Here is a 13,964-nt window from a genome sequence, read left to right as displayed (position 1 = left end):
AAATAATGAAGTTCAAATTTTTTCCTAAGCTTGGCTGTAAAGTAAGATCAGATATGGGATGCCAAGGAATCTCACAATCCTGCAAAAGTATCATCAACAGAAATGACACTGTTAAATCTAGAAATATTTTAAAACAAAATCCCCATAGAGTTGATTATAATCATCCCTTTGTAAAATGGAGAGCCATCTCTTCTTTCATTACCACAATGTTCAGTTGTAAAGTGATAGCATTTGGGAGACAAGTATGAAATGAACCAGAGAATATAAAACCACATATAATGATAAGTCTTGTCACCTGGACTGCAGATGGTGGCAGCTTGGCAAGCTAAATCATGTATTTCGGACGGAAGGTTTAGCCCCACAGGTGTTGTCATTGGAACATCATTAGCCAACATCTGACAGAGCTTCTGACACGTCAGATACAGCAACTTCCCAGTGTCGGCATTGCAGTGATACTTAAATAAGTCTCTTTAGAAGAAAGAAGTGTCAGAAGTTAGAATGCTCTTCTGGCAAGCAAATGCATTCACCTTCTTGGATTAATATATAACCACCACCAACATTTAGAATGTCTTTAAAATGCTTTCATGGTATATAGAGTACTTTTTAAAAAAAACTTATTCGGGATACTATTAACTGTCAGAGTGCATAGCGATTTAAATTCAGCGGTTAGATCACCTAACTATGTAATGTTAGCTGCCTGCCTTTTATGCTATTATGCTATTTTTTTTTTCTCCCAGAAATCCAAAATAAGGCCTTAAAGTGAGAAACCAAGAATCCCTTCTCTGAAAATGAGTGTCATCGGCCCTACCTTTAATTCCTGAAGAAATAAATGAAGCAAATGTTCCTACCAGAAGAGCTGATTGAAGGGGATCCAGAGCTCACCTGCATTTTCTCAGCGCTGTTCCCACATTCCCATTGTTTAAGGCCCTCAAGGTCAGCTCAGCCTCCTGCTCTTGTGTGGAGACCTGCAGGGCCCGAGCCTGACCGTGCAACCTGTCCTGGGGGCTCTGGCTCTTCTCCTCAGCAGCTGATGGCTCTGTGGTGCTCCTGGGTTTCTGTTTAGCCTGTGCAACTTCGTGAGCTTTAATGTACTGTTCCCGGAGCTCTGCTACCAGGGAACTACTGCTGTAATCTCCAAATGGAAGAAAGACCTCAAAGTTCTCCTGTAGCAAGGCAGTGAGGCAAAGTCCCAGGTCTGGTTAGTTTATGTGTTGTTAAAAGCCTTGGAAAACCCACAATACCCTTCTGAGAGAGTATGGACAGAAAATAAGTTTTTATTATTGTTGTAAATATAAATTTAATCTCATGGGCCCCCTGAAGGGTACTCAGAGACCCTTAGGAATCCACAGGCTAAACTTTAAAGAACAGTAGTCCAGTAAATTGGTAAGTTACTTTTTATTTACATATTTTGAGATAATGTAACTGAGAGTTAAATCTGTGAGAGTCAATTCTAAGTTTTCACAAAGAGATTCTCACATCTACCTAATTTTCTATTTGATGAAACTTATCAGTTAACTCTAAAAGCACACCTATTTACAAAACCTTTTCACTAGGAAGACAACTGAGCCAAAATAAAATGAGTTAATTTCAAATCTCAAATACTAGGACAGTGAGTCAACTCAAAGTTAACAGAGATTAATTTTAAGAAAAACCAAATTGTCTAGTACAAAACTATAAAATATAATTTTAAATACTATGAGGTAGTTGACAGTAATTTTTAGGGCCAATTGTATACAGGTAATTCACCATCTTTTACAATATTTTAAGAGACTGTGATGCCTCAGTTTCCTCATCTGTAAAAGAGAATTATAACAGTACCTTCTATGGTGAGCTATTGTGATGATTAAAGGCCTCAGGTTGACGCCTGGCACGCAGTGAGCACTGAATAAATGCGTGTCCTTGTTAGCCATTACTCAAGGCCATTTAAGTTAAATAATGTATAAAGGTACCTTACACCAAAAAATTTCTTAAAAAGCATAAAGTAGAATACAATTAACAAAGAGCAGTTCCTTAAAAAGCCAAATATAGAATTACCATGTGACTCAGCAATTCCTCTCCTATACACCCAAAGGAACTGAATACAAGGACTCGAATAGATATTTTTAATTCTGTGTTTACTGCAACGTTATTGATAATAGCCAAAAAGTGGAAACAACCCAGTGTCCATCAACAGATATATGAACAAAATGTAGTCCATTCATATACGGGAATACCATATAGCCAGAAATAGGACTGAAATGCTGACATCTGCTACAACATGCATGGACCTTGAAAACATTATGCTAAGTAAAAAAAGCCACACATAAAAGGATAAATATTATATGATTCTACCTATATGAGATATATAAAACAGGCAAATTCATAGAGAAAAAAGCAAGTTAGAGGTTACCAGAGGCCAGAGGGAGAGAGGAATGGGTAAAAAAAAAAAAGTTTCTGGTTGAGATGATGAAAAGTGAACAATGGTGATGGTAATAGCTAAACCTTATAAATGTAGTTAATTGCCACTGGACTGTATATTGAAAGATGGCTAAAATGGCCAATTTTATTTTGTATTTTACCACAATTTTGAAAAATCAATAATATAATATACCACAACCATTCAATTATACACTTCAAATGGATGAAATGTATGGTATATGGATTATATCAACAAAGCTGTTTTTAAAATGAGAGAGAGGAGGAAAGCCAGTCTATCTAATGTTCCTGAAGGATCCAGAGATTTTTTAGGAGGCACTGATCATCAATATCAAATGCACTAATTAGTCAAATAAAAATGTTCAATATAGCTTAACATCTTCACCTGTAAGCTAGCAACAGCTTTAAACAGTTTCAAGATGTCTTCATATTCATCCTTCTTCTGCAGATTGCCTGCAATCAAATGTTTTGAACTTAGAGCAGACATGGAATTCTCCTATTACCAGAATTTTTACAAGTTAAAAATTTAATTTGGTTATCTTATCTCAAGTCTTTAAATAGTTCTTTTCAGATGCTGACATAACATAATTTAAGAGACCTAATATTATTTCTGAAAGTAAGAGGAGTTAATGAGTTAGAAGAGAAATGGCAATTTTTCTGAACTAAAAGTTTTTCCCAAGAGAGTTACTTGACTGTTTAAGCTCAAGTTTCAGTGGGCTTTCCCCCTGATCATAGCCAAGTGGTAAGTGAGAAATATGAGTAGGAAGTGCAAGGCACTAAAGAAATTTAGTCTAGCATTAAATAGCTTACTGAAGCAGATAAACAAATGGCGAGTTGATTGAAAAAGGCTCCTGTTCTTATATTACTAAACAAAAGAATAAGGCAAGGAAAAGTTTTCATGAAGAAAAATAGGTGGGATCAATAAAGACAATCAGAACCAGAAAAACTGTGGGTTAACAAGCGCTATAATGGCTGCTCCGGCCTGAAAAAACCAAGATGAGGAAATAGAGGTAGAATCCACCTTTCGGAAGGTCACATAGTATTTTAAGAATGTCTACTGAAGTCTTCGCTATAGACATTCTCCAAGACTTGTCCTAAAAAGAAAAATGCAAAATGAAATCCACTTTATTCACCATTTCACTAGAATACACACAAAAACATAAAAACTATGGAATCAGAAAAAATAAAAATGGCTAAAAAATGAGAGGTCCATATTATGGATCACAATTGAATCATATATAGCCTAAACATGAAAAACACCAGCATGGACTCTTGGATATATGATTTAGAAATACCACAGAAAATGATCTCACATACTGTCTTTCAGGTGCACTATAACAGGCACTTGGGTTTATTTTGTTTTGTTTTTTAAATAGTTTTTATTTATTATTTGAAAAAACATTTGGAGAAGTTCTCTGGGAAAGTTAAAAAGAACTGAACTTGTTTAGCCTAGAAAACAGAAATCTAAGAAAAAAACATTATCTTCAAGACTGGAAAAAATATTTTTTTTAAAGAGGAGAAAAACCAAGGAAAATCTTTGAAAGGCATGATATATGTAAAACTCTTAGTAAAGGCTGGGTGCGCATAAAGTACTCAAACATTTTCACTATGGGATGTAGTTCAAGCTCATGATTGAAGACAAAAACTTTGTTACTACACAGATTTTGAAGTTGAGGTTCTGACACTTTCTAATAACCTTGGGAAAGTCACTTTAATCTTAAAGTTTTAGCTTCTGAATTTAATCTGTAAGGCACTAACAACAGGACATCACAACTTGGTAGGGAATAGAAACTGGACAATTCCTTTAAAGTATTTAACCTAATGGCCACAGCATAATAAAAGCATAATAAATTACTGGATGCTAAAAAAAGACATACTCGGTTTAAAAATTTGCTGGAGTGGACTGCTAAGACAAGTTGGGAGGTATCTATCTCTAAGGTTAAAAAAACTCAACTATCCTGCATGGATTGGGTATTCAGTTTCTTATCTCTCTAGAGAAATGAATTGGTTCTCTTGAAGTTGTTTACATTTCAATGTTCTAAGGTTATTTAGATTTATAATGGTTGTGTGGCTGACATTATTTGATGGTAATGATTATATCCTATACAATGCAAAACACTGTTTATGTTGTAAGGTGTTGTGGAAAACACTTTATATACGACTACTTCAATTAATCCTTTTGATTTGATAATACTAGATTATTATTCAGTGTGGGCTCAATTCACTGCTCCAAATGGTGTTTTTTTTTTTCCACTAAGCAGTAAATTTACACAGGAATTTTGCATTAAGACATTCTAGCAGTGAAAAGATCCATCCTGTTGATTAATATCAAAAAAATTGGACACATCTACAGTTTATTAAGGAAAAATCTCACCTCTTTAGAACCATCTGGCTCTTCCTGTAACGCCAAGCGTGCCCATATGATTACTCTCTCTGCAGTTTTCTCTGCTTCAGCAGGATGCAAAGACCTCAATAGAAGGACACAGTCTTCACCCTGTAACCAATGTTTGAAAGGAAAGAAAAACAGCTGGTAGCCATAAAGGACAGACTGGACTTACCTTTCGCTTTTCTATTTAAAGATGAAAAGACATCATTTTGAAAAATAGATTATGGTCCAATGTTTTAAAAATCTGAAAATTCTGGTTTTAATGACAATAAACAAAAAAAATCTGAAGTACAACCCTTTGTATTCTGTAATTCTTAGGTATGCCTATTGTTATAGAATTAAAAAAAAATAGACACTTAAAAATACAAAAAAGAAAACCCACATCTTATTCTGGAATCAAAGGGTCCTACTTGTATATAAAACACAAGTTTTGTTAGCTATCAAAGAGTATGAAAGTCCATTAGCTATTCACAAAATACTTTGAAAGAACCTAGAGACATGAGAAAAGTGGCCTAACACCAGTATTTTCATATTGGTATAACTTTATTTTGTGCTAATCTATTTGAATAATTTGACTGTTTTGAGTTTTTAAGGATTTAGCTAACAAAGAATGCTGCGAAAGGACGATAGGAAACGTTCGTACCTGTTCTCTATCAATCAGATCAATGATCCTTAGACTGTAGATTTCATCATCAGACAACATATATGCTTGGGCCACCTTCAAAGCATCTTCCAAAGAAGACGGCACATCCTGTTTGAGAATGTATCTGACTACCCTCTGAAATAGAGACAATATATACATTTTTTTGTTGTGAAATTCCACAGAGAACCCAGAAATCATTGTTCATAAGGCTAGGTGCTCATCAATTAAAATAACACAGCAAAAACCTAAGCTGTATGAAAAATTAAAACATAATTTTATGTTCTGAATTTTATGACAGTCCTGTCTACCTTATTTTTTTCGCCTCTAGCTTTACTAGGGTTAAAAAGGACAAATAAAGAGTGTATATATTTAGGGTGTACTGCAGGATGATTTGATAGACTCCTTTAACTTCTTAACTTTTATTTGTCATCTTTACCACTCTTAATAAACAATGGGACACCTACTAACATTCTCTAACAAGAGGAAAGTAGTGGAGAATTTTAACTACTATACTTACCATTATTTCCTTGTTCAATAGATTGACCTCTCGTATTCCATAGCCTCGTAAAAGCTTTTTCATCTCCATTAGTTTGTAACTTTCCTGTAATAACTTGACTCTAAAAGTAAATTTGTTGATATTAACATGGATTGTCTTTTTTTATGATATACTGAGGAACACAGTAAGGGATAGAAAACCATAAATGAATGTCAAATGAAAACATGAGGTTTATCTGACACCAAAAAAATGGTTTGGGAGACCCTAATCTTACTTGGGATGATCCATTTCTAAGTGCTGTTTCACCAGCTGCTCCACAGCTGTGCTCCAGGGAACCACGGCTGCATACATGATCTTAAGCACAGCATCGAATATGAGCTATAGAAACACACACACACAAAAACACACACACACACACACATGTTGAAAATGAATAACCCTCAGATTTATGTTTCATGCAAATTAATGAAACTGTCATTATCCACAGCAGAGGGTAGTTTGTAAAACATTCCATCTTCTGACTGCAAAGGTATATATTTCTTCTAATTTTCACATATAAAGAGCAATTATATTATTTAGAAAAACTCAGAAAAGTACTTTCTCTACTGAAAATTAAGTCATATAGTTCTATATCCTTCTACAGTCCCAAGTTTAAAAGTATTTTCAGGATTTTATTCATATTTTATAATGGTAACTAATAACAGTATTAAGTAAAAATAGCATATTATAACATATTAAAAAAATGTCTCCATGTTTGTATAATCATAGAAAAGCCTAGAAATATATGCATCCAACTGTCCATGGTAGTTCTAGGAGTCGGAATGAGAAAACTTTGGCTTTTTATTCTCCATAACTAAAGGAAACAGAATTATCATCACATATTACTTCCTTTTTACTCCTTTGTCATCCTTCACAAATTCTCCTTAGCAAATATATGTTGCTCTTCTGATTAGAAAAAAAGTGTTGAGAAAGATGTAATGCTCAAAAGGAAAATCTACATGGTCACTACTTACATCTGTGTCAGATAAACATCCTATTACTGCCATGGCTTTTGCTTCCCATGCTGTTTCAAAGAGTGATGTGGACTTTGAGCTACACCTCTTCAATAAATCCTAAAAAGGGATATAAATGTATTTTTTAAACTTATAACCCTCCTTAAAAATAAAGTAAAAACACAGATATATGGATAAAAAGCTTTTATGGATGTGTAAATAAACAGAACCTCTACTTAAGCCATGAATGTTGACCAATGGTCAAAAAATGTAAACCTATTAATACTTTGGCCTTCAGTTTTATAGGGTGCAGGAAATTTAAGGAAACATTCTAGAAGAATCTACAAATAAGGTTACTGTAGCTTATTATTTTATTTGCAGCTTATGAGTTTGTTTAGCTTATTAAACAAAAAATTACTATTAATATTTATTGAGCTCATGTTCCTAGTCACAATAACCATTTGGAGAAAGTCCTAATATTATCCCATTTTGCTTAAGTTACCAGTTAGTTAGCAGCAGACTCACCCCATATTCTTAACTAATACAATATGCTGTGTAAATCCTAACGGTAAAGCATGACATTTCTTAAAGAATTAAACATTTAATATAATGATACACTGCATATGTCCAAGAAAAGACTAAAGAAAAAGTTACCTCTATGTACAGCAGGAGAAGTTCCTCCTCTTGCAAGTCATGTTCCTTCATGTAAACGCTTATAAACTTCTCTAAGACAGAAGGAATGAGCTCTGGGGCCAGCACCTTATCAAACATTCGGAACACGATGGTGGCTGTATCCTCCTGGATGCCAAAAGAAAGACAGCATGAATACAAACATGAGTCATACCAGCTATGACATAAAAAAAAATTCTGATAATTCTAGACTTACCTTCTCAAAATCAGAGAGGGTCAACTTACAGTTGTATTTCCTGTGCAATGTGATCAATTCCTGCAGGTTATTTACCAAAGTCCTTAACTGACACACTTCCTCAGTGTTTTGATAATCCTTCTGAAACAGTGTTAAAGTTGTTAAGGATATGAAATAAAAGTGTGAAAGGGAATATACAAAAAGAATTATTTCAGATAAAATAAGAAATTGCATAAGAGGAAATCTGCAACTTCTGCCTTTACATTTTGTAGATTTTTAATGAAAATTAACTAGTACAAATAAACAGATCAGAATCAAAAAGAATCTGAAAGTAATTTTCTTTCTTAAAAAAACAGAAAATCTATTAGTGTAATATTTTTGTACTTGGGTACACAAGCATCACTTAGATGGCCCTCAATGTCCCATACATAGAGATCATGACCAGATATAAAGCTGTAACACTTCCCAAAGTTATATACAAGGAACTCGAGAATTTTCAATATTGATAAAGGCATTTAACAGGGAAAAGACAAAGTTGTGTATTATAGTAAGAGGAAAAGCCCTTTTGTGGAAAAATATAATGATCGACATACATTATACATTATAATATATATCAATTACATCACTGTACCGCTCAAGACTTCTAGAAAGTAATTTCCTTTTTTTTTTTTTTTTACAGTGTACGATCAGTAAGTATAATTAGTAACAAGAATCTCCTATATCAGAAAGTAGGAAACTTACTATTTATTTTTAGGCTCCAGAAACTTAATAAGCACAGTTTTATATTGCACAGCACAAGGTCATGCCTTTGTTACTTAAGTACTTAAAACTTAAGAGTTGACGTTATACTGAGATGTCTCATATGTTAGTTTATAAACTAAATTATGGCACCCTAAGAAACTTTTTTAAAATACAAGAGTGTATTTTTTATTCAATATAATGAACGCTTTCTAGTTTTGAGATACCTAAAGGGAAAAAGAAATTGAGAAGCCAAATAATAAATTCAGCTCATTAACTAATATCAAATATAACATCAGTATTCCTGATCTTATCTTCCTTTCTAGTATTGTTATTTTCTTGAACAGTCACAAAGTCCTAGACTTTTCTCAATTCAATCTTCTAAAAAATTCATTTGTACTTAAGCCATAATGGCTGTTAAAATGTCTAAGAGATGCAATCATAACGAGGAGTGGCTTGCTAGTTTAAAAGAAGTAAACCTGACTGATGTAGCCTTTTAAAACTAATCCTAACACACTATTAAGTTTTAAAGGACAGAGAAATGCTGCTAATGCAGAAAATCGCAATTATACTACTTAGGAGTATGTTTACATATTGTTTTCCTTTTGTTTAGTTCAATAAAGAACAACAGTGCACTTAAAATAGGTTGAAGTAACAAATATCAGAAAGAAAAAAAACAAATTTTCCTTTTTGTGGACTTTAAAAGTACACAACAAAAGTAAAAAGTATAAAACAGAAAGTTTAAGAAGTGGATATATTTCTAAGTACACGTAGACAAACATTCTAATATAAACAGAGTATTTTATTCCTAAAAATTCATTTTCTGTATCATACCATGGAAATCCAATGCCAAGAGGATGCCAATACCAACTCATCTGGTTCTTCTGCTGTAAAAAATACTTCTGCAAGCTGAAGTCCATTTTCTGGCCAGTTTGCCTTTAAAAATATTAGAGACAATTAAAAACAATGTTTTATGCCACTTGGAGTGTTTGAAGTATCTTTTTGGTGCTAATTATACTAGTATTACCTTATCAGTTAATTCAAGGTTCCTGGCTGCTTGCTCCAACCATTTTGCAAGAATTTTCTGAAATAGATCAAATCATTTAAAAATGAAATGCCTGATAATCAATGGAGTAATTTAAAGTCTCCATGATAGTCATTCAAAAAAGATACTAAAATGAACTAACTGGTATTAGCATGACTTATTCTTCAATGATATAACATAAAAAACAAAACTGAGGCATCAAGAGCGGAAATATTGAAGGCACTTGCCTGTCCTTCAGGTACAGTCCTTCTCACATATGGGATCACATCATTTTTAAGCCATGGACAAAGCTTTTGCAGAGAGACTGGTGTAGAAATTGAGTTGAGCAAGTTCTCAAGCATTTTCACATCAAATCTGCTTTCTAAGTTTGCCTAATCATTCAGAGAAATTAAGATTTACCTGAAAAGTTTAAACTGACAGCCTCTCAAAAGAAAAAGATTATTAGGAAGTCATTTCAACAAATATTTTACTGATGAATAGTAAGCACTACAGGTGATTTACTCTATATAAACAAATCAAGTTAAGAGCCATAAATTTCATGACATCTCATGGCAGCAAATACCAATTAATAAATTAGGTGGCACAGGAGCTGGCAGAGGTGACTGAAGGAAAACTTAACTGGAAATGATAGTACAAATCTTAACAAGCAATTAAGTTAATGGCATCATACCAAGGTACTGCTTTTTGGGCCAAACATTACACACCGACATCCAGGGGATTCAGAGCAGTGATTTTAATGGCCAATCCTTTACCACAGTCTGAGCTGCAATAGGAAAACCCTTTCCACCAATCCTACATAAGAAAGCCCATGAAGGAAGGGACTGTGGGGACTTGGCAGGTATTTTAGACCCATAATCTCTTATTTGCAATTCTGAATTCTAAAGGCTTTGAAAACTGAAATGTTTTGGGTAAACTTTCAGCAGGTTTATTTGGTGGTAGAAACTTAATTTATTCCACTAATAAAAATGTTTAAAAAAAAAAAGCCCATCAATAAATCAGTTAATAAAATGTTGCCTTTCGAGCAGGTTTGGGAACTAGACTCTAAATGATGAAATCAAGTATTTTTCTATTGGATCTTTATAGTGTTTTCTCTAGTTGAGTATTATCAGAGGACAATTTTCTGTGAGACAGACAAGATTTTTACCAAACAATCTGAAAACATTCCAGTACCCAAACACACTTGCCACTCTTTTAGTTTTCAACACTGATTTAGTCACCTATCTCAGGGGCCACAAAGCCATTAAGGGAAAAACGCAAAACATAATACCCGGTGCCGAAGCCACAGGTACTGGGCACAAACAAGGTTTCCTTCTCTCAGCTGCAAAAAAATATCCTTAAGGTCATCTTCATTATTCAGAAATTCAATCCAAGAACTACCACTGCAAAGTCGAAGAGAAGAAAAAAGTTAGTAGTTTAAAAAAAAAAAAATTAAGACTGTATGTTTCAAATAGAAATCATTATCATTTTAACTGTTTTTTATCTTCAAGGAGGTAAAAAAAGCTCCAAAACTTATAAAGTGAAAATTAAGTTTCCTTCTTATCTTGGACCTATGGAACTCCTGTCACTTCCCCCAGAGGCCATTATCTCCTCTTGCAGGGACTTCCTGAAACAATCACACGTAAAAGCAACCATTTTTAATTTTTAAACGAATGAGGGTTTTCTACATATACTAACTGTACTTAAAAGATTTTATATTATTGACTCAAGATTGTGGTGTGAGAGGTGAGACAGAGAATTCCTCCCAAAACCACATATAGTGGGAAAATATAGTTAATACAACTAGCTCTAAAACAGCAACAGGAAAGAAGGCTGCACCAGACTGCATACAGACCTCACAAACAGAGCAGACCTAATGAAACAGGGTAACGTTAAGACAGCCTTGATCCAGTGGGACCCAAGCCCTTCCCTCACCCCAGCTCACTGACGGGAGGAAGAGAAATGGAGCAGGGAGGGGGTGGAAGACTAGAACTGCTGAACACCCAGCCCTGGAGGTCTGCTTTGGAACACAAACCTACAGTGGTGCTCTGGAGGTTGGTGGGGTTGGGGAGCTGGGACAGGCAGAATACTTGAGAGACTGAGATTCCTGCTGTTTGTGGAGGATGGGGATCCACATCCGACCGCTGGGACAAAGGAAAGGCAGGTGGCCTGAGAGGCTTCCTAGCAGTGAGAGGGCTGCTGAAGGGGTGGGGTTTGCACGGAGCTTGCTATGTGGGAGAAGGGATAGGTGGACAAGACTGTCTGGGCACACTCAGCCCAGCAGGTTGGGAACTTTCAGGAGCTTCAGGTGCACCATCCCCCTGGCTGGCTACTCAGCTCCAAGGACCTCCACTGTGACACACAGCCTGCTGCGCCTTCCCCCGGCCTGCCGGCAGCTGATTGCAAATCCACAGTCACTGAGCAGGTGTCAGGCCAGCCAGAGGGAGGCCCTGCCTACAACAGCTAGAGATGCCAAGCACAGAGGTTTACACCTGTGCGCTCAGCCCACTGTCTCTGATACTGGAGACAGGCACTGCAGCTGGGAATCAGGAAACAGCTCTTTCCTCCCACCAGGCACCAGTGCCGCTCCCCTACAACTCCCAACCTCACTCTAAGGGCTGGGCAGTTCCAGAAACTAGAGCTTCTGGGCACTGGGGGGCAAAACATAGAATTATAAAATGTCAAAGGAACCTGGTTCAGACCAAAATCTCACAAACCCCAGAAAAAGGGCCAAGTGAAACTGAACTCACCAATTTTCCTGAAAGAGGGTTTAAAATACAAATCATGAACATGCTCATGGAGATACAGAAAAATATTCAAGAACTCAGGGACAAATTTAATTTGGAGATTCAATCATTAAGAAATTACGTATCTGAAATGAAACATACAATGGAGGGATTTAAAAGCAGATTAGATGTAGCAGAAGAGACAGTAAATGGAATAGAAATTAGAGAAGAGTAATACAAAGAAGCTGAGGCATAGAGAGAAAAAAGGATCTCTAAGAATCAAAGAATATTGAGAGAACTGTGTGACCAATCCAAATGGAACAATATTCACATTATAGGGGTACCAGAAGAAGAAAGGACAGACAGAGGGACAGAAAGTGTTATTGAGGAGGTAATTGCTGAAAACTTCCCCAATCTGGGGAAGGAGATAGTCTCCAAAGCTTTGGTGGTGCACAGATCTCCAAACACAAGGGACCCAAGACAACATCAAGACATATAATAATTAAAATGGCAAAGATCAAGGATAAAGACAGACTTTTAAAAGCAGCTAGAGAGAGAAAAAAGATCACATACAAAGGAAAACCCATAAGGCTATCATCAGATTTCTCAAGAGAAACCTTACAGGCCAGAAGGGAGTGGCATGATATACTTAATGCAATGAAGCAGAAGGGCGTCAAACCAAGAATATTCTACCCAGCAAGGTTATCATTTAAATTTGAAGGAGGGATTAAACAATTTTCAGATAAGCAAAAGCTGAGAGAATTTAGCTCCCACAAACCACCTCTACAATGCATTTTGGAGGGACTGCTATAGATGGAAGTATTCCTAAGGCTAAATAGATGTCACCAGGAGAAATAAGACCACAGCAAAGTAGAACAATTAATTACAAAGCAGATGCAAAATCAAATCAACTAATCACAAAGTCAATTAAGGCATAGACAAAGAATACAGAATATGATACCTAACATATAAAGAATAGAGGAGGAAGAAAAAGGAGGAGAAAAAAAAAGAACCTTTACGTTATGTTTGTAATAGCATACAAAGTGAGTTAAATTAGACTGATAGTAAGGAAATTACCCTTGAACCTTTGGTAACCATGAATCTAAAGCCTGCAATGGCAATAAGTACATACTTATTGATAATCACCCACAATGTAAATGGTCTGAATGCACCAATCAAAAGACATAGTCACTGAATGGTTAAAAAACAAGACCCATCTATATGCTGCCTACAAGAGACTCACTTCAAACCCAAAGACATACACAGATTGAAAGTAAAGGGATGGAAAAAGATATTTCATGCAACTAATAGGGAAAAAAAAGCAGGAGTTGCAGTACTTGTATCAGACAAATTAGACTTCAAAACAAAGAAAGTCACAAGAGACAAAGGACATTACATAATGATAAAGGGGTCAGTCCAACAAGAGGATATAACTACTATAAATATCTATGCACCCAACACAGGATCACATACATACGTGAAACAAATATTAACAGAACTAAAAGTGGAAATAGAATGCAATGCATTCATTTTAGGAGACTTCAACACACCACTCACTCCAAAGGACAGACCAACTAGACAGAAAACAAGTAAAGAGACAGAGGCAGTGAACAATGTATTAGAACAGATGAACCTAACGGACATCTACAGAACACTTCATCCAAAAACAACAGGATACACAT

At 35.4% G+C, this 13,964-nt stretch overlaps 1 protein-coding gene across 6 annotated transcripts in view; it reads right to left on the bottom strand.

Annotated features, from left to right (window-relative positions):
* Nucleotides 1–13,964, bottom strand: part of KNTC1 (kinetochore associated 1) — a 78,523-nt gene that overhangs the window by 43,619 nt on the left and 20,940 nt on the right. For 5 of the 6 annotated variants that reach the window (XM_036922061.2, XM_057492261.1, XM_036922058.2 and 2 more), the window contains 15 exons: nt 10,848–10,959; nt 9,808–9,951; nt 9,563–9,619; nt 9,370–9,471; nt 7,819–7,938; nt 7,587–7,730; nt 6,954–7,052; nt 6,215–6,318; nt 5,962–6,061; nt 5,445–5,579; nt 4,790–4,909; nt 3,437–3,509; nt 2,801–2,868; nt 883–1,163; nt 296–468 (listed from right to left, as the gene is read on the bottom strand). In XM_036922061.2, the coding sequence (XP_036777956.2) occupies nt 296–468; nt 883–1,163; nt 2,801–2,868; nt 3,437–3,509; nt 4,790–4,909; nt 5,445–5,579; nt 5,962–6,061; nt 6,215–6,318; nt 6,954–7,052; nt 7,587–7,730; nt 7,819–7,938; nt 9,370–9,471; nt 9,563–9,619; nt 9,808–9,951; nt 10,848–10,959 (1,832 nt within the window). The remainder of the gene's footprint in view (nt 1–295; nt 469–882; nt 1,164–2,800; nt 2,869–3,436; nt 3,510–4,789; nt 4,910–5,444; nt 5,580–5,961; nt 6,062–6,214; nt 6,319–6,953; nt 7,053–7,586; nt 7,731–7,818; nt 7,939–9,369; nt 9,472–9,562; nt 9,620–9,807; nt 9,952–10,847; nt 10,960–13,964) is intronic. The other variant, XM_036922059.2, reaches the window with a different exon arrangement.

The sequence above is a fragment of the Manis pentadactyla genome, chromosome 14 (genome assembly GCF_030020395.1).
Source record: "Manis pentadactyla isolate mManPen7 chromosome 14, mManPen7.hap1, whole genome shotgun sequence".
Taxonomy (NCBI): Eukaryota; Metazoa; Chordata; class Mammalia; order Pholidota; family Manidae; genus Manis; species Manis pentadactyla.
This window is presented reverse-complemented; position numbering and strand designations above follow the sequence as displayed.